The 21,391-nt window shown below is 32.1% G+C and overlaps 1 protein-coding gene across 12 annotated transcripts in view; it reads right to left on the bottom strand.

The window, feature by feature from the left end:
- Positions 1-21,391, bottom strand: part of LOC145258321 (uncharacterized) — a 142,535-nt gene that overhangs the window by 103,797 nt on the left and 17,347 nt on the right. For 7 of the 12 annotated variants that reach the window (XM_080116414.1, XM_080116412.1, XM_080116408.1 and 4 more), the window contains exons 2-5: positions 20,609-20,676; positions 9,301-9,353; positions 7,635-7,724; positions 1,233-1,265 (exon numbers count right to left, since the gene is read on the bottom strand). In XM_080116414.1, coding sequence (XP_079972540.1) covers positions 1,233-1,265; positions 7,635-7,724; positions 9,301-9,353; positions 20,609-20,660 — 228 coding nt within the window. In that variant the 5' untranslated portion in view covers positions 20,661-20,676. The remainder of the gene's footprint in view (positions 1-1,232; positions 1,266-7,634; positions 7,725-9,300; positions 9,354-20,608; positions 20,677-21,391) is intronic. The other 5 variants (XM_080116413.1, XM_080116410.1, XM_080116411.1 and 2 more) reach the window with 1 other exon arrangement.

Below are 21,391 nucleotides of genomic sequence, written 5' to 3' on the forward strand. Positions count from 1 at the left end.
CTGGTTTTTATGAGGAATGGTGCACCTTCTCCAAGAGATGTTAGCTCAAGTAACAGCACGAAGCTGGACACTACCAGACTAGATGAACTAATCTCATCTGGAATCCACTAAGACCAAGAGACCACAAAAAATGTATACTATAACATATTTAAATAGTCAATTAGCGGGAAGGAAATAATGTTATCAACTTCTTTACTAACTTGGTGCATAACTTTAATGGAATATTCAAATATCTATGTATCTCATATAGAAATCACATGCCAGAAAGGCATCCGCTTAATTTCTAAGAATTTCAATTAAAGTAAAATGAAACAAAAAATTAGATTTTGATTATAACTTAATTTTTTTGCTTCACTTAATAAAGATTTATAAGCTATAATCTAAATTTCAGATTAAGTAACATAAGTGTAGTATCTGCTCTTCAGATGCTGCACTTCAATTTCTTGTTCTCTGTCAGTGGAGGAGAAATCCTTCACGACCGAGACAATTTTTATTTTTGTTCCTTTTCTCCACATTAAAAAACGACCCTGGTGTGTAACTCTGTCCCGTGGGGAGGCATTGTAAATAGGAACATGATTCACTTCCCATGAGTTTCAAAATCAGAAATCACTTGAATCAGTAAATATGCAGGATCGCAGCAAAAATATTTTTGGCTTTTTTAAAAAATTGTTAAACACTTTAATTTAGGGATAATATGCTAAAAACCAATATAAGTACATACTGCCCCCCCCCCAATTATTATTTCTTTTTAATTAGACTTTTTTGAAAGTTAAGTGGAATTAGCGTTCATAAATTAATTTAATATAATTGTTAAAAATTAAAAATATATTTTTAACAGGTATGTAGAGACCAGAATTGCAGTCAGAGGTTCTTGAAGTCAGATTTGATTTGATTCAATAAGAATGCTAGGGAGTCAGAGCTGGAATCGAATTTTTTAATCTTTAACGGATTAACAAACAGATTAAACATTGGAAATAAGGAATTGGAGTCGAACATTACACTTTCCAACTCTAGTAGAAACGTTAAGCATGTTACGTGATCTTTACTTTATTACATAAAATTATTTAGCAGGAAAAGAAAACAAAAACCGTTTTAAATCTAGTAAACTTGCACCAACTATGATGAAAAGGAAAAGTCGTAGTTATCTGGACAGGGATGGTGGGTGGGGGACTAAAAGGGAAGAAGCAAAAGCCGGCTGTGTTCACTGACCTCCTGTTATCATTAACACTTACCAAATTTCGATCATTGGATCTTTTTGTAAATGTCTACAAACGAAAACAGGAAAGAAATTGTGTCTTAAATGATAAGCAGCTGAGACAATTATACAAACACACAAAGATTGGAGAACGTTGGAAAAACTTGATTCAAACTGAATTTGTGATGAAATTGAAGATAGAAAAAAAAACTTTTGTTTCTAGAAATTCAATCAAGATTAGAGAAATGAAGAAAAAACTGTACGATGAAAAAAAAATGTCAAGTTCCAAAAATCATAAAATTGATCAAGTAATTTTATTTCTATAATAAAAATCATTTTTAAGCGATTAAGGGAAATCCGTAGACATTACAAAAAAAATTCTTGCAAGTTGGAATTATTGTTGAGTTATCTTCCTTGTTTCTTAAGATTATTTTCAAAATGGCGATGCAAGACAATCGCTCCTCATAAAATTTAATCTTATTTAAAAATAAAACTACTTTATCTATTTACGTAATTTTTGGAATATGATATTTTTTTCTTGTCATGGGTAGGTACATTCTACAGATTTTTTTATTATTTTTACTTTTGATATAAATGGAAATTTAGGACAAAAACCAGTTTTTATTTTTTGCAATTTATTAATTCAATAATGTGAGTCGTAAGAGGGTAGAAACGTAAAAATTGCCATTATAATCCAAATGTGAGCATACCAAGATTCACTAAATTAAAAAAAAAAAGAAAAGAAAAACGTCATTGATGATGTAAGCTGTTAAAGTTTGTGTATCTATATATCTATAAAAATGAGAATGTGTGTGTATATGTGTGAAGACACTTCTCAACTTATATACTCAATGAATTTTTGATCTACAGACTTGAAATTTGGTATATAAGATATTCAGACATGTGGAAAACTTTTTAATCAGTTTTCACTTCGAAAAAGGGGCTACTAAGGGGTCAAAATCTAAAAATTGGTGTGTGGAAGGGTCATTGGATTTCTATATTTGTCAACTGTTTCACGAATGCGCATGTGTGAATGGTTCACATGACAGATTCCTTATGTTTAGAATAAGTAGGTTTGAAAACACTTTTTAAAATACCGTGTCAAGTTGGCCTAATCGTTATCGAACTTGCCTCATTGTCTTTAGGTTTTGGTTTCAATCTCAGCTCGGGTAATTTCTTTTTTTTACTTACAAGAAGTGAACTGTTTAGAAAAAAGATACCTGTGTGTAAATGTCTCAGTTTCTGTATTAATTAAAATATAATATTTATGCATATTTTATGACCGGGCAATGCCGGGCGGCCTGCTAGTTGCTTTATAAAATAACAGTTTATAAATCAACTATTATTTATTTTTTTTAATTCAACAACTGTTTTGATTCGAATATAATAAAAAGTTTTGCATCTTATTTTTTTTATTTATAGAAATCGCTTAAGACAAGGGATGTAGCCACTTGACATTGAAAGCTACACACACACAAAAATCTATTTCAAGGTCAAAAACTAGCCAAAGACAAGTGTGAGACGGATAAATTCTGACCCAGAAAACAGCGATTCTTCCCCCTTTATCGGAAACATCACTCATGAAACACGAGAACTAAAAGACAAAGTAAGGAATGTGAGAGTTCTAAAACTGCCAAAAGTAAACCATTTTCTAGGACAAATATGTAGCAATCATATTCAAAATGTTCCTTTTTAGCCTTGTTTTAGGAAGACTACCCCCCTCCCCCATTTTCCCAGACAAAATGATTTATTTTTTCTTTATGGCTATATTTAAAAAGATAAAAAAAATTGTATAAAAATTACCAAAATGTTAATGTTTTATCTATATGAATGAATGCAAAAGTTCTTGTTTTGTTTTTGCAAAGTTATGTGCTGTATTGCCGAGTGGAAAACAATATACACACATAAGACATAGAATAGATTTATTCCGTTAGGTACAATAATAGAAGTCCATGTCAGGTAGTAACAACTGGTAAGTGAGTTGACAAATAAACTGCTAAGTTTTTGCATTCCAACTTGCAGCTTCAACTAATTCCAATCAGTTTTGCTCTATTTAAGTATATGTGTGAACCATAGTTGCGTGTTCGAGAAATGTCACAACAAAATGAGATGTTTATTATTTAAAACATTGTTTCAAATATTCAAAACAACAAAGTTTGCAAAGCTTTTGCTTCGTTTTTCCAAAGTTATAGATTTGTTGTATCATCAAGAGAATAACAATACAGATATAAAATATTGAATAGATTTATTCTGTTAGGTACAATAATAGAAGTCCATGTCAGGAAGCAACACTTGCTAAGTGAGTTGATAAACCACTAAGTGTTCACATTCCAACCTACAGTTTCTATGGGCTCAAACCAGTTTCACTCTCCTCACTTATACAGGAATCGTAGTAGTGTGTCAGTCTATTATTTAAAATTAAGTAAGCCTAACTTTTTTTTTACTTGAGACCTAAATAGCTGCTGTTTTAAATATCCATATTTTATTCTGAATAGCCATTTCTTTTTCTTTATCGTTAGTCCATGTTTTTAAGAAGAAAGAATTGTAAATTAATGTTGTGGCAAATACAATTATTTTCACTTTTGTCAGGGAAATCGTCTTTATCTTCCATAGCAGATGTCAGTTAGAAATGGAAGACAATATTTGTATCAATGACAAACTTCAATATTATTAACAAACTTGCAGGGCTACTTACCTAGCATTGCTTGGGGTTATAAAAAAAAATAGAGAGGGTTAAAAGTGTGTGTAACATTTTTATATCAAAACTTCTATCTAACCCCTTCCATGTGTTTTTCTCTTTCCCCATTTGTCCATATCTGTCTCCCCTACTTCTTCTCCACCTTTGCCTAGCCCATTCCTCTGTTTTAATGTATTGAAAATGATAATGGCAGTTATTCAACTCACTTCTACTCTACAAAACCTGACCCAGTTGACCCCCAAAGAATTAATACTTTTTTTTAATTTTAGATGATATTCATCCAAGTCAATGCTGATAAAAAATATACCAACTTTGTGGGTGTTTGTTTTGTATTTTTTTTTTTTTAAACTTTTAGCTGGACATAAAAACGCACATATAGCTGTTGTTTATATGAGAGATTAGTAATAGTATAAAATTAATAGTTTCATTTTGATAAAACTGTCATAAAAAGAAGTTGGGAATATCTGAAAGCTTTTAAATTGCAATGTTAAAAACTGCCACGTTTGTAAATGGCATCTTTATTTTATTCAATGTAAGGTTTGTACAAATTTTAAATGTCCATTTTTAAGAACTTATCATAGTTTTTCAAGGCCTTCTCCAGACAAAAATCAAAATTTTCAAAACAAAATTTGAAGTGTTTTACAATCCACAGTGATTTGAAAAAGTGGTAAAAAATGAAATATGCAAATAGTAAATGTTATCATAGCCAATAAGTTACCCTGCAACTTATCTGCATCATTCTTTGGTGTTTTTAAATAGTTTTAAATGCTTTTTATTTTTTTCTCAAATATTAACTCTCTTTATGGCTTTTAAATTTCCAACCAAGATCACTATCGTCTTGTCCATTTTTTTTCGGCACGACCTGCCTCATTTTAGGTTATCACAATTTGGGGGGGGGGGGAGGGGCAAGGAAAGAATTTGCTATTGGAGAGTCTCAACCACAGAAGGAAAGTTATTTTTAGAAGGGGGAAATCATTTTTATTTATGTCGGTCCCCTCAACCCCACCCTCCCAAAAAAGAGCAAGATTTATTTAAATTTTATTAAGATTTCAACACAAATTTTTACTGGGCATAAAGAATACAATTTTCAAGGCCTTTTAAGACATTTTCTATATTTTCAAAGATTTTTCAAGGGAATAATAGAAATGAGGCCTTTTCAAGTCCGTAAAATCCCTGCTCAACTCATATTTTAACCTAAACATTATAATAGGAGTTATCTATCTTATGTACACACTTTTCCATCTCTTTTTTTTTTTTTTACGTAATCACAGTTTTATTTGAGAAATGAAAAAATTTCTATATTTATTCACGGAGATAATGCTGCTTTTGATTTGTATGTTTTTATTGAAAATGCCTATTTGAAAACTTTTCTGAGGCAGATAAATTATTTTCTGAATGAAGTGGAATTAAAAAAACCTTTTTTTTTTTGTGAAGAACATAGACAAATGTTCCGCAAAAGAAACTGACACATCAGAATCAAAAACTGATTCTATATGAAGAAATCACAAAGATTCAAGAAACAGACTCATTTGACTTAATCATATATCTATATATAAATAAAAATGTCTGCCATGTGTGCGTTTGTTCCCTATAGAAAGATTAGAGAATCTGCATGAAAACTAAAAGTGTATTTTCCAGGGAATATAACGAAAGTGATCTTGAATCTCTAAATACACCACTGAGGTTGCTACAAGAGAAGAATCCCCCTTGAAACTTAAAATATGTGTATTCAATTTTAATTAAATTTAAACCATATCTGGGATGCTAATTTAGATAATAAAACAAGTGAGGAGGACAGTAAAAAAAAAAAAAAAAAAAAAAATGAAAGTAATTCTTCATTCAATCTCAAACCTTCCTACATGATATAAGTTTACGTCAAAGCTTTCATGAATATTAGTTTCTATGTGACAAATGAGAAAACATTCTTTAATATATAACATGAAAAGCATCTTCTAAAAAAGGCTATACAAAGCATTCAACATCCTTTCAGACAGAGCTTTATAAACAATTTATATTATACTACTAGGATTACTTGGCATTGCCTGGGGCAATAAAAAATTTATAAGATGTTAAAGAGTGTTGCTTTCCTCCCCTACCCCCACCAGAAGATAAAAACATTTTTCTTTTTTGTAAAAAGTGAAAAAAATAAAACTTAGGAGATCTTCAGAGCACTACTCAAACTATATCCTCCCTCTGCCTCTTTATAGAGAAATGACAATATTTAAGAAATAATAAATTAAATCCGGAGTTAGCTTCTTTCAATTAAAAAAAAAAAAAAAAAGACTGATTCATTTCCTGGGCTGTATCTATATATCAATATGATAACATGTGTGCTATTTTCTGTGTCACGCTTACATCCAGGTCATTAGTTATGTACTTCCATTTCTTGTAATAAATAGTTTTACCAAGAATTCTTCAAAAGTTTTGGTTTCGATTATAGCTGATGACACTTAAGTTGTCTATTTTTTTTTATAAATAATTTTACCAAGAATTCCTGATAAGTTTTGGTTTCAATTTCAATTATAGTTAATGGGCACTCTAATCTATTTTTTAAAAATAATTTTATCAAGAAATCTCCAGAAGTCTTTGTTTCTGTTTCGATTATAGCTGAAGGAACTAAAGTTATATATATATATATATATATATATATATATATATATATATAAGATTGGGATTCAGTTTTGATTCAAGCCGATGAACCCAAGTCAAATAGGTATATTTTTTATTTTTGAAATCGCAACTTTATAATATATAAAACTCAATAGAACATTAACTCTATAATAATATATACAAAATCTGCAAGAATTAAAATATCATATTTAAGCTTATTTTACGACCTGCTAGCTTGGATAAATACTTTTGCAATTTTAACAAAAAAGCTACAATAATATCAGAGCGTCTCCATTTATGCTGAAGATCTACAGAATGCCCACATCAATATATTACATATGAATGACTCCCCTGTGGAATTTCCACAGGTCCTGCTAGTTTATACATGATAACATTAGAAAATTATGTTTAATTCTTGATAATATTAAATGATATAAATGACCATTTCACCCTCAAAGAATGGAACTTTTTTTTTCTAACTTTTAGATATTTTTCTAAGATTACAGTGATTAAAAAATACCAATTTTGTCGTGATTTGTTGTATATTCTTTAAGTTTTAACTGGACATGCAACGCACAGACATTTATCCTTTATATAATAGATAATGAACACGTGAATAAAAATGGAAAAAATATTTTTAATATATATCATGAAAAGCAACTTTACAAAGCACTCAATATCCTTTCAGAAAGAGCTTTATAAACAAGTTATATTATACTAGCAGGTCTACCTGGCATTACCTGAGGCCATAAAAAGTTATTACGATGATATGAAATAGTGTTACGTTTTTCTCCTCTGTCCCCACCAGAAGAAAAATACCCCTTATTTTTTGTGAAGAGTGAAAAAAAACAAAAACTTAGGAGACCTTCAGAGCACTACTGATTTGTTGTATATTAAAAAAAAAATTTAATTGGACATACAAACACACAGACCATTATCCTTAATATAATAGATAATAAACAAATGAATAAAAAAAGAAACAAAATAAAAAAAGGAGAAACGAAAGAAAAAAAGAAGAAAGAAAAAAAAAAAATGCTAGCCTCAGTTAGGGTTAGTTTGTTATTGGAATTCACAAAGTACAAGCATCCTCCTCATTTGAAATGTGGCGGATGAGGCATGGCTATTACTTACGATAGCTTTAGAACCCACTCGGACAGGAGTGAATGAGGGATGCCCTTGTCCACTAAAGTAAAATGGACTACCGCTGGACGAAGATGAACCCTGTTGAAGTTGTAGAAAAAAAACAAAAAAACAGCTCATTAGAAATTTGGGAGGATAAAAGTTAAGTTTTAGACAACAATTATTCATATGGATTTAAAAAGCAAGAGAAATGAAAGAAATGAGAGAATGGAGAAAAGAGAGAAGACAGTACAAAGAAATGAAAGGATGAAAAGAAGAGAGAAATGAGAGAATACTTCTGTTTTCTCATCTGTCTTCTTCCATTTCTCTCCCTTTTCTATTCCTCCATTTCTCTCTCTTAATAGTTCTTTCATTTCTTTCTTTTCAATCTTTTTCTTTCATTTCTTAGAAGTGAGAGAAATGAAATGAAAAAAAAAGAGAAAAGATTAACATCATTAAGGAGTTGCAGACCACCAAATCCAAATTTGGTCATATTCTATTTAATGCCTATCTTTCTCAATCTGACAAAACAAGAAGCTGTAGTGCACAAGGGACAGAAAATATATATTTCTGCATTTATTCATCGAGATAATGGTAAGTATATATATATATATATATATATATATATATATATATATATATATATATGATGATTGCAACGTCTTGTCAGACGAGTGCCACTCCCTCAAACATTTAAAATCCATGAGCCCAAATGCCTGAGGGAGTATCTATACAAAGATGATGTTACAGAGTCTTAGCTTTGTACGACAGCTAAGTCTCTCTCGGTTCAAAATGTTGAGATCCAGCAACAAGCAAGAGCAAGATAGCCAGCAACAAATTAAACTGCAGACCAGCTTAATGTGGGTACTGATCTCCCGCTTTATGGTTTTTTAAATCAGAGATTTGCTTCTCCTAGAAAGGTTGCCTTCACTACGGCTTACGGGAGCACTCTCCACCCCAATACACATATACACACACACAAATATACACGGTGCTAGTTGGCCGTTGACCCAGAAAAAGAGTTCATTCGCCCTTTGGAAGGTCTTGTTTTTTATCCTCCAGGGAGACTAGCCGCCCTCCTCACCAAACAAGCCTGGTGGGGGAACCAGTTTAGTCGCCGGTGACCCGACCATGAGGCAGGTAGTACTGGGTTACATGGTACAAGTAGCATATGACATGACCTGACACAATAATTTGCAGACATATACACTTTATTCATGTACATACATACATACATACATATACACTTTATTCATAATATTCCAAATTTTATTATGCTCAGATAAGTGAGAATTCGGTAATTGTTCATATACCACTAAAGTTTAAGTCAATATAAGGTGACTTAAATTAATAAGCTTCAGTTTTTGTAATCGAGCATTCATATATTGTTTTCACAAAATTAAGTAGTGTTTTCACAACATCTGAAGAGATTCCGTTCTTGTGAACATTTTCAAACGATATAAGGTTTGAAATTGTCCGAACAGTCACAAAACAATTGTAGCATATAATGAAAATACACAACTTTTTGCTATCAATCCAATCTTTGTTGCCTTTATTTAGTGAAAACAATATACATACTAGTAGTAGTCGCAATAGTTATAGTTATATTCATCCAAAATTTCATTTGAATGGTAAATTAGAAAACTGTTTTAGACAAATAGAATGATGACATACATACCCCACCAGAGGAGCCAGACTGTCCAGTATTGGCATAATTGCGTCCAGAGCGTTCTGAAAAGAAAAGAAATTTTATGATGACAAAGACAAAAATATATACATTCAATGTACTGCAGATCATATAGATGTAGAAAGGGTATTTTAAACCATTGGAATTTATTTAATGCTGATTGTTATTATATAAGCATATCATCAAGATAAATTTTTAACCTTTTCTTTAAGATTATTAAAGCATCATTAATATTTTTCTGCAATATTTTCACATGTTAACTAAAAAACGTTTTTGGAGTCAACATAAAGGGAAGTCATCTTCCATCATTCTCGTCCTCACATGGCACCACTGACTAAAGATCTACGAGGAGAATCTGGTTGGCAAATTTTGCCCCATCCCGCATATTCTTCTTACCTAGCTCCCTCAGATAATCACTTATTTTGAGGATTACAAAGCCATTTAAATGGGTTTCGTTTGACATCACAAGGAGATTGAACACGTGTCATATAAAAACCAAAAGAATTTTACAATCTTGTTGACAAATGAAATAGAGTGCTAGAGAGCAAAGGTCGTTATTGTTATGTATAAAGATTTTCAAAAACACAATCACTTTCGCACTGACCTTATATATATATATATATATATATATATATATATATATATATATATATATATAAAAGCTTCAGCTTGTGTCTTTCCGTTACCTCTGCATTGTACCGCTTTCTACACATTACATTTTACTATATCTATAATATAAAACTGGATGTCTGTGTATGTATGTGTGTGTCTGGTCACGAATAGGCTCCTATATGGTTGACTATTTTAAAAAACTGATTACATATAATGATAGAAGATGTATTGAGACACAGGAATGGGTATGTTTGATCTGGCAGAACAGTGGTTCATTAAAATTGTGGGGGTCTGCGTTCGCGCCTGGTCTACAAAGTATGGAAATAAAAAATTTAATTAAAAAAAAAAAACGTTTACAAATGTTTTTGATATAGATGTACATAAGAATACTTTGATAAGTATGTTTTAACTTAAATAGGGATAGTATAATAAAATTGTGGGGTCTGCGTTCGCGCCTGGCCTCCATAGAATGGAAATAGGCACAAACTTTAATAAAGACTTTTCATATCTATCTGCGTAAGTATACTTTGATAATTATGTTTCAGTTTGAAGAAATATGGTATAATAAAATTATAGGGTGTTCGTTCGCACATGACCTCCATAGAATGGAAATATGTCACAAAGTTTAACAAGGTTTTTTAATATAGATCCACAGAATATTGTGATAAGTGTTTCAGTGTGAACAGGTATGGTATAATAAATTATGGGGTTTATCTATTTTATTTTTACTTTCATCATATTTTGCTTTGGTTTTGATACCCCCAAATTCGAAGCTATCTCATTACAACCCTTCCTTTTCATAACCTATCATCTATATATATAAAAGCGAAAATGTATGTATGTATGTACGCTTTTCCTCGATATCCACAAAAGGCTTCTTTCAGAAAAGCGCTTGCTCGGTTCACAACTTCTTAAAACTTTTTATATCATCTATAAATTGTAATATCTCAGAGTTACCCACGGAGCTCGCCTGTCTATTTAATTTTATTGACTTTCAAACGTTAATTATTCCACATTTCCCACATCGGCACGCGTTACATTCGGTTTTCGGTATAATAAAAAGCGAAACTCGACTCTAATCACAGGCCAAAAGCCAGTTGTCTTAAGAGAGCTAAGTAACGTTTGTTCAATGTCGACTTCGTCATATCAGACTGGAGCTTTCATTTCGCTCCTCCTAATAAACAGGGAGCGGGTTTTTAAAAACAAACAAACAGATTTATTCACCTCATTCAAAACTGTCCAGCACAAAATCCTAACTGCTGAATACCTATCGCCGTCACGTCAATCAAAAACGCGCACCTGTTTTTTTTTTTAAACACTACTATTTTCCAACAGCACGTCGTGAAGGCTTCGTTTTTTCTCTTCACATTTTCGGGGTTTTTTTTCACATACCCCGAAAAACACCCGGGCAACGCCGGGTACCCCTCGCTAGTACTTTCATAAATCAGAGTCCATTTTCTGTACATTGTTTTTGAACCCAGTCAACGACAGGTACTTTTGCTAGTATATATATATATCAGTATTGGGACAATTAATCGGGATATATTAGTATTGGGACAATTAATTGGGAATCGGAAAAATTGACAAATTTGGGCGTATCGGAATCGGTATCGAAAAAATTGGTGCCTATTTTCTGATGCCAAAATGATTCTTTTAATTGTCTTTTTTTATTTTTACTTGATTTTGTTTAAAGCAGAATGTTCCATTGTTGTTAATAATGATAAAATAATAAATATTTATTGATTTTAAAATACCAGTAAAGCTAAAATATATAGATCATCCTCCACAAGTGTAATTTTACGTTTAGGAAAATATCTGCATATTAAACGTATGTTTTTTTTACAGAAATCGGGGAAAATAACTCTATAGTTAAATATTTAGAGATTCATATTGGAATCATCCCATCACTAATATATATATATATATATATATATATATATATATATATATATATATATATATATATACATACACACACACACACACACACACACACACACACACACACACACAGGATGACCCCCAAAAAACGGGCCCCAACTCTAATTAGGCCCCAGTTCTTAATGTTTTGTCCGAATGAAATGAAACTTTAGTCATAACTAGTTTATTATATTCAAAACATTGCATCAAAACACTATGGTCTTTGGCCTTTTTTTTCTCCGTTGACTGTAAAATGCTCAGAAAAACAATTGAATGTCCTCTGTTTTTTTGGGGTCACCCTGTATATATATATATATATATATATATATATATATATATATATATGCAGGCTGCAGGGCATTGCTCGGTTGTAAAATATGCTTAAATATTATAGTTTGATTAATGCATATATCGTATTTATTAAAATATTATATTGGACCCAATATATAGTAATGATTTAAAATTAAAAAAAAAAAAAGAAAAAAAAAAAAGACTTGTGCATCACCACTATGAATCGAAACCAAAACATTTAGCTTACGATTTACTTTTTCCTTTGACATTAATGACTGTACTATGAAGACATGTTTACTGCAAAGCTAAAAGTTAAAACATGAATCAGTAGCTATTATGAAGACATGTTTACTGCAAAGCTAAAAGTTAAAACATGAATCAGTAGCTATTATGAAGACATGTTTACTGCAAAGCTAAAAGTTAAAACATGAATCAGTAGCTATTATTAAGACATGTTTACTGCAAAGCTAAAAGTTAAAACATGAATCAGTAGCTATTATGAAGACATGTTTACTGCAAAGCTAAAAGTTAAAACATGAATCAGTAGCTATTATGAAGACATGTTTACTGCAAAGCTAAAAGTTAAAACATGAATCAGTAGCTATTATTAAGACATGTTTACTGCAAAGCTAAAAGTTAAAACATGAATCAGTAGCTATTATGAAGACATGTTTACTGCAAAGCTAAAAGTTAAAACATGAATCAGTCGCTATTACGTCATGCATGCATATTCGTAATGCTGTCGTTCGACCTTCATCTGACAAATTTCAGTTTTTTTAATTGTCACACTTTTGCACTGATTTTCCCTGGCCAAAACCCAAGTATAAAGTTTTGCATGGGTTTGAAGACCCTATATATGAAGTTTCATGTCTGTAAACCAAAAACTGATGAAAAGTTTGCAAGGCAAAATTTTTTAAACAAAAATATATCGAAAATGCTATCAATTTTTTTCCTGATGAGATGATAGCCAAAAGAGCTCTTGAGAAACCGCCGCCTATTTTATTTAAAATATATACACATACATAAATATATATATAGAAAGAGTTTTGTGTTTACTGCACACTTTTTACACAAATATTACGCAAGTATAAATCATGTAGAATATCTGCATGAATATAATTACATGTAATAGTTGACCAAAGATGATCATTCCATAAGAAAACTGAAAAAAACTAATAGATAATTAATTAAAATGAATGTTTAAAAGAATATGCAAATTAGCTAGATCGTTTGCAGATAAATACAATTCAACGACCCATATATAACATGGTTGTATTTTTCAAGTAAATAGAAAAAAGGGTTTTTAATATATCAATACACGAAAAAAAAAAATTATAGGATTTTATATATATATATATATATATATATATATATATATAAAAGAATAAAAATTGTGAAAATATATTTTACATTAATTTATCGTTCAACAGGATACTCAAAAAAGATATATTGAAATTTCCTTAATCTACAGAGTTTCAAAGAAATTTGTTCTTCTCATCAGAAAAAAAATATTAGCAACTTAATATTATAGCAAAGCTATGAATTTGTTGGTATTGGCATTAATTGAAACAGCATTACATGAAGACTAGTCATAAATGCAAAAACACTTTTTGTGCAAAGGGTTTATAAAAAGGAGGAAAATTTTTTTAAGAAATCGGAGGATACATTAAAAGTCAAGGATAAAAAAAAAACAAATGAAAAGATGTGGCGTAGTGGATATTGGACTTAAAATGTTTTAAATTAAAAAGATATAAAAATTTTCTTTTTGATAACTAAATCAAACTGTGGACTACCAAAATTCCTCTGTGGACCACCAGTGAGCCACATGGACCACATGTTGAACATCACTGCCTTTAAGCTCCAGAAGAATGTAACTCCCCAGTGAATTTTACCAAGTACATTATCCATTATGCCATGGGTCATTAAAAACAATTCTCGTATGAAGTTTGGGAACCTTAATTCTATGCAGTCCCAACTTTGACAAGATACATCTGAAGAAAGTCAGGAGGTTACATCAGCCGAAATGTGAAAATAACACTCAAGATGAGAATAATAGTCCGAATAATCCAAATTATCAATATGCATCTAAAAAATTCAAAAATATAAACTGAACAAAGATTTTCATTCATTTACAGCTCATTTGAAGTTTATTCATCATTCACGCATTCATCTGTTATAAACGATATTTTCTTCTTCTTGTGAAACGTTTTTTTTTCTTCAATCGTTCATTCATTCTTTCTTAGATTTTTTTTTCATTCATAATTGTATGAAACTCCAATCTATGCCCCCCCCCTCGCCAAACATTCACAAGAAACACTCGTCTATCTGAAACCACTATCAATAATTTCCCTCACTCTTTACCTGTGCCTAAACTTAAATGTAGATTCTATGAACAAAGCTTCTTTCTAAGAACTGCACATCTGTGGAACTCTGTTCTGTATACCTGCTTTCCAGCTGACTATGATATGGCTGTCTTCAAGTCCAATGTAAACAAATTCTTGATGAGCCGTTCCCCTCAAGTAATCCAATTTACCAAATTTACACTACTAACAATTACTATGATATTGCCCTTTTGACCACTGTACACTCTTTAAACCTTATCCTCGAGTGGCCCCTGGGCCTTGATAAGTGGGGATTCCTTTGGGGAGGGGATGTTTTTTCTTTCTTTCTAAAAAAGAGCATTCAGTAAAGTTCAGAATTCCTTCTGTATGACCTGTCATCATATATTGCAACAAAGATATTGGGTTATAGACGGAGCCGCAGAATGAAAACAATATCAAAAAAAGTAGAAGTGTCGCCACAACAATAGCAGACAGTGAAAAGAATGTAGAAATGTTGGCAAAAAAAAAAAAAAAAAAAAAAAAAAAAAGAGAAAGGGAACTGTAGAAAAATAAACAAGAACAACTTGACACATAGATGTTTGAAATGTCTTTTGTTGAAAATGAATTAGTTTTATGAGCTGTTAATACTGGGTAAGGACCCATGATTGCTGAATCTACACGCATTAAACAATGCAAGAAGAAATGTGCTTTTAGAAAAGACAGAGCAATCAGCACCTCTAGAAGTGTAAGCCATGTTTAGTTTCAGAACAGTTTCCGATGGTTCGTTGTTCTACACAAGTCCTCCGAATTTGATGCGATTAAAATATCATTGACCCACTAAACCAAAATCAGTAGTTTATCGTCTTTGTGTTGGGTATATAAACAGGGGGGTCTACAGCGCATTGTCTAAATTTTTGTTTAATAATATAATCATGAAATACTGTATTCCAACACTGAGCACTCTGCTTTAGACCATATAATGACTTGTTAAGTCGCCACACGCTATTTTTATTTTTCTTTATAAATCCCTCTAGAGGGGTAATATAAATTTCACAGTCTATTGGGGCATTTAAATAAGCATTTTCTTTACGTCCATTTGATGGATATTTATGTCATATTGCGATGCGATTTGCAGTAAAATTCTGATTGTTGTTAGGTTTGTGGTCGGTGAAAACGTAGAAAAATATTCTATACCGTAAATCTGAGAGTACCCTTTAGCAAAAAATCTAGCTTTGTACTGTTCTACGCCTGATGCGATAGTCTTTTTTGCAAAGACCCATCTTGTAGAAATAACATGTTTATCTTTTGGGAGAGGCACTACCGTATAGGTATCATTTTCGGTTAAGGCATCTATTTCTTTTTTCATGGCAATTTTCTATTCATCACAATGTTCTGAATTAATTGCTTCGTTAAAGCTTTTTGGCGCATTTTCCATTGAATAGCAATAGTCGATTTGATAATCTTTTATATTGTCGACCACAAAAAAATTGGGTTGCCTTCTATTTCTTTTGGGATATCTTTTGATTTTATCATCATCATCATGGGATACTCTTGTCTGTCATTTTTATTGTCTTTGTTTGTTTTAATAATTTGAGGAAATATAATTTCATCTTCTTCATATGACGGGTTTTCGTCTTTAAAATTAAACGTATCTGTGAATTTTACACATCGGATTCTTTTTATTTTATTTTTCTCTGGAAAAAATACTAAATTGGCTGGACTGTTTTTATCGCATCCAAGAAATATACCTTTGTCGGCTTTAATATTCAATTTACTCTTTTTATCTATATATGCGAAGCAAGTTGAACCAAATATATACATTCTGCTTAAATTTGTTTTTTTTTTACCACAGAAAGATTCATATGGAGTTTTAGATAGTGTTTTGTTAAAACACATGTTGCGTATATAGGCTGTGTAGGCTAAGTGTGTATGTCTAGAGGTTTTTTGGGAGTTTTGATTCAATGAGTAGGCATCTTGCCATTTCAAAAAGTGTCCGCCACACTCTTTCAGCAGTCCCGTTAGGAGCTGATTTTTCATGCTTGATATGATGGTTAATTAGTAAAAGTTCAAAGTCTTTATTGGTGAATTCTGTACCGTTGTCAGAGCGAATACACTTGACTTCACCGTAGGGAGCCATGTCGGCTAAATATTTTTTAGTTGCTAGCAGGGTATCAGATTTGTTCTTTAAAAAGTAAACCATTATTAAACCTGAATGGTCATCTACGAAATTCAACACATATCTATAATGTTCTCTGGCCATTGGTTCCATGGGACTGTTCAAGTCACAATGCACCATTGATAGGATTTTTTGGCCTTTTTGTCTGGTATCTTGCTTTGATAGTTTGTCATTTTCCATTGCGTACAGACGTCGCAGTTGAAGTTTTTTGATGTTTGTATTTTCATTTCATCAACTACAGTCGACAACTTTTTGATATCAGGAATATTGCAATGTCAAAGAATTTTATGCCATGTCTATAGATCATAGCAGGCGGTTTTCGATGGGACTACGCTATTTAAATAATATAGTCTTCCATTTTCTTTAATGTTGAATACAGTTCCATTCGGGTATACCAGTTTTGATTTATTGAGGCTAAAGTTTATATTTGCACCTTGTTTAGTGGCAGCTTATACAGAAAATATATTTTGTTTAAATTTTGGGATTAGAAGAGCGTTTTCTAGAATACAGAAACATAGTTCACCTTTATTATTCCTTAGCGAGATTTTAGCATCGCCTCTTTTCAAAACGATATCATTTACTCGACTCTCGTTAGCTAGTTCTACAAAATGATTTTGTGGCTTAAAGTTGGGATCAAAATTGATAAAATCAGATTCCTTTGTAATCACATGTGCTGTGGCCCTACAATCGACAAGAAAATTATTATTGTTTGTTGAAGCATTAAACGTACACAAAAATAAAAATGTATATCCGCTAACAGAGCTCTCCACATTTTTAATCGAGTCACCATTTTGAATCCTGTATCTACATTGGAAACTCTTGTGATTATGTTGTCCACAATTATAGCAAATAATTTTTGTACTTTTCTTAGGAGAAAAATTGTTTTTGGCAAAGTTGCAGTTTTTATTCCTGGCATGGGTATAATTTAATTTTGGTGTTTTTATGTGTGTATTTTTAAATTTCATGATATTTGTAAATTCGTTTTTTTCTGTGATCATTTTTTTCAGTTTTCTCGTAACTTCTGAGTGCTACCTTGAATTGGCTAAAAGTCATGGGTTTTTCTTTCTGGGTTATCACGGTGGTAAATGGCTTGAAATCACTCGGTAATCCCTTAAGGACCATGGAAATTAACAGATTGTCACTTATAACATCACCAGATATTTTTAAAGAATTTGCAGTCGTTTCGGCTCTTATAATCAGTAATAATTTCGGCTTCCATTCGTTTTAGAGAGGTCAGTTGAGTATATAAAGAAATAATTTTGGGTTTTCCTTTCGATAAATAATGCTCTCTCAGTATGTTCGATGCTTTGCAGCCATCATCCAGGGCTTCTCTCATTACTAGTGATAGACTTCGGTCATCTAAACACTGTATTAATTCTGCAAAGACAGTTGCGTTCTTTTCAATGAAGTCGGGGTCGTTTCTGTTTTCAGGTTGTGTTTGAAGTACTTTGTGTAGCTTTTGGATTTGTAGATATCCTAGAAATTTAACTTGCCACAAATCAAATTTTGATTCGGATCCATCGAAATAAAGACGCACGCTGGGTGTATAACCTCTAGAAGTGTAAGCCATGTTTAGTTTCAGAACAGTTTCCGATGGTTCGTTGTTCTACACAACTCCTGAGAGGTGACTGGTTTGCAGTAGACAGAACAGTTTCCGATGGTTCGTTGTTCCACACAAGTCCTGAGAGGTGACTGGTTTGCAGTAGACAGTTCCACAGAGCAAAAGATTCTTACCATGTCGAGACAAAAAAAAAACATGCGAAATTGCTACAGTAAAGGTTAAATATTTATGGAGCAATTCTTGTTTCTGATTGGTTGGTATCAGAACGTGAATTAATTCGATTCGTCAGTTCCTAGCAGCATCGTTTATAAATAGAATCGCCTGACTGTGTGGGATCATACCCCCATTATAAGTCAAAAAAATTGTAACAGTACCCCTGCTACAAAATAATTCCAAGGTGCCCTATTATATGGGAGTGGCTTCAGAACTTGGATCAGACAGACAAGTCATCCTCAAACCCACAGAACAACTACATGATTATGGTTGTCTTCGCAAATGATGGACAAACATTATCAGCATTGGAAGACACAAAAAAGTATTACGTTTCAGAACTTCGGAGATGAGGATTAATTATTCGTATTATTTGGATTCTTCAGACTACCGTTCTCATCCTGAGTGTCATTTTCACAATCTCCCAGTCGATCTAACCTCTGACCTTTTTCATGTGTATCTTGTCAAACTCGGAAATGTTTCTGTCAGATTCGGGAAGTTGAACGAAATCCTTTATTTACTTCACAGGTGTAGCATGCCCTCGTTCCGCCAGTCATGACTGGATAGAGGTCTTAAGTAATTGACAATTATATTTTTCGGTCATGTATACTGAAAATTGAACCTTTAACCGTCAGAAAAATATTTTTACAATTGATTTTCTAAGTACGTTAACAATAGCCAGACCCATAGTGTAGTGGTTTGGAAAAATCAATTGTAAAAGTGATATTTTCCTAGAGGATTGAAGGTTCAGTTCTCAGTGTGAGCAACCGAAAAATACAAATACAAATTACTGATGGCTAATGGAATGAGAACATGCTACCCCCATGAAGTAAATAAAGGGTTTTATTTGAAATTTGGTTAAAATTCCCAAGTTCAAAGAAGGTCGGAGGTCACATCGGCTGAAACGTTGTGAAAATGACACGTAAGATGAGAACAGTAGTCTGAAGAATCCAAATAATATGGACAAAATGTATTTAAGCAAAAATGATTAAAATCACAAATTAAAATTTTTAGATTCCCTACACCAAATCTCAAGTTCTTCCTATCTCACATACAATGAATGCTGTTTCTGACAAAGGGGGAAAAATTGCTGTTTTCAGTGGTGGGTTATGTGTAGCTTTTCAATCATTCTCATATTCATCATCATCATTCAACTGTCAATCTACTCATCTCATTGACCCTCGGCCGAGTTTGTTAGTTTGTCACCGTTTGTGCACAGCCTTGCATCCACATCACTTGACCGACTGTCACCAAACTTGATCAAAATATCAGTCATGGTTTAATTTAAAACTGATTTCATTTGGCCATGGAGAAAGATGAAAATAACATGTTGCTTCTGTTTATCATAGAGGCTCACTACTTAGTCCATACTCTAACTAAACAAGTTTCGCATCTAATATATGATCTTGATATGTTCGATCAAGGTTGAAAGAGTGGTGGAATTTCAACTTCCAATTTATGAAATTGAACGTATGGATCTGATGTTCTTCTATGACAATAACCACCATGCAAAATTTCAGCCCGATTAGATAGTTTTTGAGTTATCAACATTTTCATAGCATAAATTTGCAAATATTTCGTACAATATGAAGAAGTAAGTTCGGATAAGACTTTGGTTCATCCTTATATTGTCAGGTGGAGATATGCAGTCACACTGATTTATGTTTATTATTTTTTACTTGGAAGTTCATCACATATCAAGGCCCAAAGGCCATTCAAGGTTGAGGATTAAGTGTTAGGTAGAAGGTGAGAAAATATGATTCATGGTGGAACTTGGATAGAACTAGATTATCTAAACGGATGACTCAATATGAATTTATTCACATTAAACTGGAAGACCTGCTCATGTTATAGTCAGCTGGAAAGCAGACAAATGGTATTGCATTCCATAGATGGAAAGTTCTAGGAAAGAAGCTGCTCATGGAATTTTTGTTTAGTTTTGTGTACAGATAGAGTGAGGAAAGTTGTTGAGAGTTGTTTCAGCTAGGCGAGTATTTGTTGTGAATGTTTTCTGGGAAGGGACCATAGCTCAGTCGAACACATACCATAAAAGTAACAACAGAGCAAAAACACTTGCAACATCTCTTCTGCGAGAAAGAGGAGTTTGCTTGCTTGTTACAATGTTTTTTTCTTTCAGGAAAGACAAAACATAACTCACACACTGAAATTTTCAAATTTATCTCAAGAAAAGAAAAAGTAGCTACTCACGTGGCGTGCCCTGTGACACTGGTGCCTGGCTTTTGTAATTGGGAAGAGCCATTTGGAAAGATGGCTACCTGCAGAATGAAAAGATCAACATAAGAATTGGAAAAAGAAACTATTTCAAGTAAAGAAACAGAATGAATATATATATATATTTTTTTTCTCAATAAATATTAATGATTTTTTACATCTACAGACACTAGTGTTTCATACTTATGCAATCATCATTGCATGAAGTGCTAATTACTACTGGTCGAAAGATTTAAATCGAATTAACAAAACAAACCTGGCTTTGCGGGTTAGCATCTTTCCCCTCAGCCATCAGGAATTAACATTTAAATGGAAGTGAATTAAGATACATATGTAGCTGTGTAAGCAGGCTTGTCATAATCAAACGGCGATTACATATATATTATTTATAAAACTCACTATATCTGTCTATTTGTCTCCATATTTTCAAACTCTATCTCTTCTGAGACTAAAAGTTGCAGAGTGGCGCTAGGGGCCCTCAAATGATTGGATTTGTTATGGACTGTTCTTTTATGGATCTTTAGCTGGTTAAAATAGTTTTTAATGGTTAAAATAGTTTTTATGGGGTCAAAAATGGGTCAAAATTGAAAGAAATCGTTATACATTTTGTACATTTATCTTATTTTATTTTTAATCAGTTCATATGTGTCGTACAGTGGTAGCATCACCAGCTTTAAATGCCTTCAGTTTCAATTCTAGCTGATGGCACTCAAATACATTTTTGAATCTATAATAATATATATGAAATCTGGACAAATA

The sequence above is a fragment of the Euprymna scolopes genome, chromosome 33 (assembly GCF_053919585.1).
Source record: "Euprymna scolopes isolate OS-2025 chromosome 33, ASM5391958v1, whole genome shotgun sequence".
NCBI lineage: Eukaryota > Metazoa > Mollusca > Cephalopoda > Sepiida > Sepiolidae > Euprymna > Euprymna scolopes.